The sequence below is a fragment of the Corvus brachyrhynchos genome, unplaced genomic scaffold (genome assembly GCF_000691975.1).
Source record: "Corvus brachyrhynchos isolate BGI_N302 unplaced genomic scaffold, ASM69197v1 scaffold130, whole genome shotgun sequence".
NCBI lineage: Eukaryota > Metazoa > Chordata > Aves > Passeriformes > Corvidae > Corvus > Corvus brachyrhynchos.
In genome coordinates, this window is record NW_008236193.1 from 488026 (window position 1) to 491436 (window position 3411).

The 3411-nt window shown below is 60.3% G+C and overlaps 1 protein-coding gene across 1 annotated transcript in view; it reads left to right on the forward strand.

Annotated features, from left to right (window-relative positions):
• Positions 1-2535, forward strand: part of LOC103620462 (AN1-type zinc finger protein 5) — a 9751-nt gene extending 7216 nt beyond the window's left edge. The window contains exon 6 of the mRNA XM_008639081.2: positions 94-2535. Within this exon, the coding sequence (XP_008637303.1) occupies positions 94-242 (149 nt within the window). The 3' untranslated portion in view covers positions 243-2535. The remainder of the gene's footprint in view (positions 1-93) is intronic.
• Positions 2536-3411: the final 876 nt, after the last annotated feature.

Genomic DNA, 3411 nt, shown 5'->3' on the forward strand with positions numbered 1-3411 from the left:
CCTGCAGTGCGGGGAGGGAGCCGCGCCTCGCCGCCTTCCTGCCCAGCTGGATGGGGCCTGATGTGGCTTTGTCCCTGCTCTTCCTCCCCTCAGGCTTCGACTGCCGCTGCGGGAACCTGTTCTGTGCCATTCACCGGTACTCTGACATGCACGCCTGCCCCTACGACTACAAGGCAGAAGCTGCCGAGAAGATCCGCAAGGAAAACCCCATCGTTATTGCCGAGAAGATCCAGAAGTTGTGAAGGGGTCTGAGCAGCTCAAACTGCAGCCAGGCGGCCTGGTGCTCCTCCCCTTCCTCCCAGCCTTCCTCCTCCTCCTCCCAGCCCCTGCAGTGGTGCGAGGGTGACTCCGGCAGCGCACACGAACCGGCACCTGGACATGGGGACTCCTTGCACCTCTAGCAGTCAGTTGGTGTTCCTCCTCTCCCTTCCTGCCTGTCCGACAGCCACAGCTCAGCTGATGTGTTCTCAACCAGCTTCCCAAAGGAAAAGGGACCGTCCTGCCCCGCTGCTCCAGCGCTAAGACCTTCAGACTTGCCTCTTGCCGGGTGGTTTGCACGGCGTGAGCGGCCGGGCTCTGCCGGGCAGCCTCTCCCTTCCCGGCGGCTCCGAGTCCTGCAGACCACCCAGGGCTTGTGGCCGCAGTCCCTGAGCAGCCGCTGGACTCTGTTCCCACTGCCTGTAAACCCGGGAGCTGGGGGATCCTGGCAGCCAGGCTGCCGTCTGCTCCCCGGGACGTGTTTGCTCTCAGATGCAGAAAAGTTGATTCCGTAGTTCCAACACCCCAGACCCCCCTCCCCACCCTCTGTGACGCTGTTGGAGAAGCACCAAGGGGGTTGAGCAGTGATGCTGGCACTGGGAAGTTATTTTGTGGCTTGAAGTGACGTGGGCAGGACCTTCCAGGAGGTTCCGCTTGCTGCCTTGTGCCTCTCTCTGCAGGGAGGGAGCCAGGGACACCCCTGCTCCAGCCTCCTGCTTCAGCACCCCTGGTTCACCCCGGCTGCTTTCCCAGCAAGGTGTGTGTCCCTCAGCACTGTGTGTGCCTGCTCTCCTCTCTCCTGTCTTTCCTCTCCCCTTTCTCCTCTCCCTTCTCTCCTCTCTCCCTGCCTTCTGCCTTACACGAGTCACTCTCATCAGGGTTGTGCACAAAAGCTCAGGTCCCCACACCTCTGCTTCTGGACCTGCCCCTGCATCCAGGTGACAGTGGGGTCCCCTCCTCCCATGTGGGCCACGGGGAGAGCTCAGGGAGCCCACCCAGCTGCCCTCTCCTGCTTCCTCCCTCCCTGTGGGATGAGAGGCGGGGCCAGGTTCCCAGGAGATGCTTTGCAAGCCAGACAGAGGGAACTGGGGCACAGGGAAAGTCACAAGGAGGGTCCCAGGGTGCCCAGAAATCCAGGTGGGGGCTCAGAAGCACCTGTGGAGAGCCCCAGGGAGCAGGAAGGGGTGCTTGGAGAGCTCTGGGCTCACTGAGAAACTCCTAGAATTCCCTGAGGTGCTGCAAGGCCCAGGGAGGGTTCCGGGGTGTAAGGGAAGGCAGAGGGAGAACTTTGGGGTACAGTGAACATACTCAGAGGCCTCAAGCACCCCAAAAGGCACTTGGAAGGCTCTGGGAGTGCACACACACACACACACACACACACACACAAAGGGAGGTGTAGGAAAAGGCAAATGCCATCTCAGTACCGCTCCAGAAAGAGCACCCAGAGGGCTCTGTTGGGAGGACCTGGAGCTCAGGCAGAGGCTCCTGGGGCACAGCCACAGCCTCTTCCATGCCCGGGGGATTCCTGGGAATACCAGGAGCGGGGCTGTGGCTACGGAGCTCTGGCTCTCACAAGCAGAGAAATCCGGATGCGTCCCGGGGGACAAGCAGCAGCCTCTGTCCCACTGCTGGCCATCCCACGCTTTGGAAGCATTTCCCTTGGTGTCGGAGAGCAGAGCTGCAGGCCCAGCCAGGGGAAATCTCAGCAGCTCCTTCCTTCCAAGGGCTGTTTTCCTGCCCTGCTTGTGGCAGTTCTGCCCCAGTGCTGGTGGGGGGACCCTTCCGAGTGTTTGGTTTTTCCAGTCTGCTCCAGCCAAAGCAGTGTGTGCTGTCCCAGCTGCCAGCCATCCTGTGGTGTTACCGGTAGCATCCGATCCTCCCAAACTGATGCAAACTCCCCCCCTCCAGCACAGAGAGCACAGAGAGGAGCAAGGCTGCCTCTCGCCAGCCTTTTCCTCAGGTTTTTCCTTCTGGATAACATTGACATTATGTCTGGAGCACGCAAGTGGCTGCACGTGTTACCCCTGGACACACCTGGGCCATCAGCACAGAGCTGATGCGTGGCCAGGCTGGGTTTGCCACTGAGCTTTTGGCTGAGGATGATCCCTCCCTCTCAAGGGAAGCAAGAATTGCAGCCACCAGCCCCGAGGAAGTGCAGCAGCTCCCATGGATCCGTTGGGAAAGCCCACAGCCGCCTGCTTCTCCAGCACCGCCCTTTTCCCTGTTCCTTCCTCCCTGTCCATGAGTGTAAATACAACACAGTCTAGTTTGCTTGGATGCTGTGGGTGCTCTGTTACAGGCAGGGATGTCTGTGGGGGCACCACTCAGCTCTGGGCTCTTTCAGGGGGGCTGTGGGGCTCCGTGCCTCAGTTTCCCTGTGGATCATCATTAACAGTACCTGGCGCTGGCCGGGGGTCAGAGCACCCTGGACCTGCACCCTCCGGATCTCAAATCCACCAGGGGTTGGACTGGATGATCTCCAGAGGTCACTTCAACCCTGACAATTCTCTTAAGTCTGGGATTCTTCCCTTCTGGCTGAGTAGGAAGCTCCGGCTGGGGTTTGAGGGGCTCTGAGGTCCTCCCGGGTTCCTTCTTGGCTGCTGTCACCTACCTGGGCTGCAGTGGGACCCCCGTGGGCCCCCAAAGCCTCCCCCCCCTCCCCATACCCATGTGGGGGCATTTGGGCGGTGTTTGGCACCAGGACTGACTCCAGCAAGGCTTTGGACACTGTCTCCCATGACATCTTCGTAGGTAGACTCAGGAAATGTGGGATAAATGGATTTGGGGGGAGGGCCTGGCTGAATGCAGAGCTCAGAGGGGCCTGATAAGCACAGCAGAGTCCACATGGAGACCTGTGGTCAGCTCCGTCCCCAGGGCTCTGTACTGGGTCCGGCCTCGTTGAGTTTGTTTAGAAACGACCTGCTGAAGGGATAGAAGGGATCCTGATCAGGTTTCATGATGATTCAGGCCGGGGGAGTGACTGATTCACCTGAAGGCTGTGCTGCCATTCAGAGGGACCTTGAGAGGCTGGGGGAGAGCTGGGTGGGGAGAAACCTGAGGAGGTTCAACAAGGGCGAGTGTAGGGTCCTGCACCCGGGGAGGGATAACCCCAAGTGCCAGCACAGGCTGGGGGTGACCTACTGGAGAGCAGCT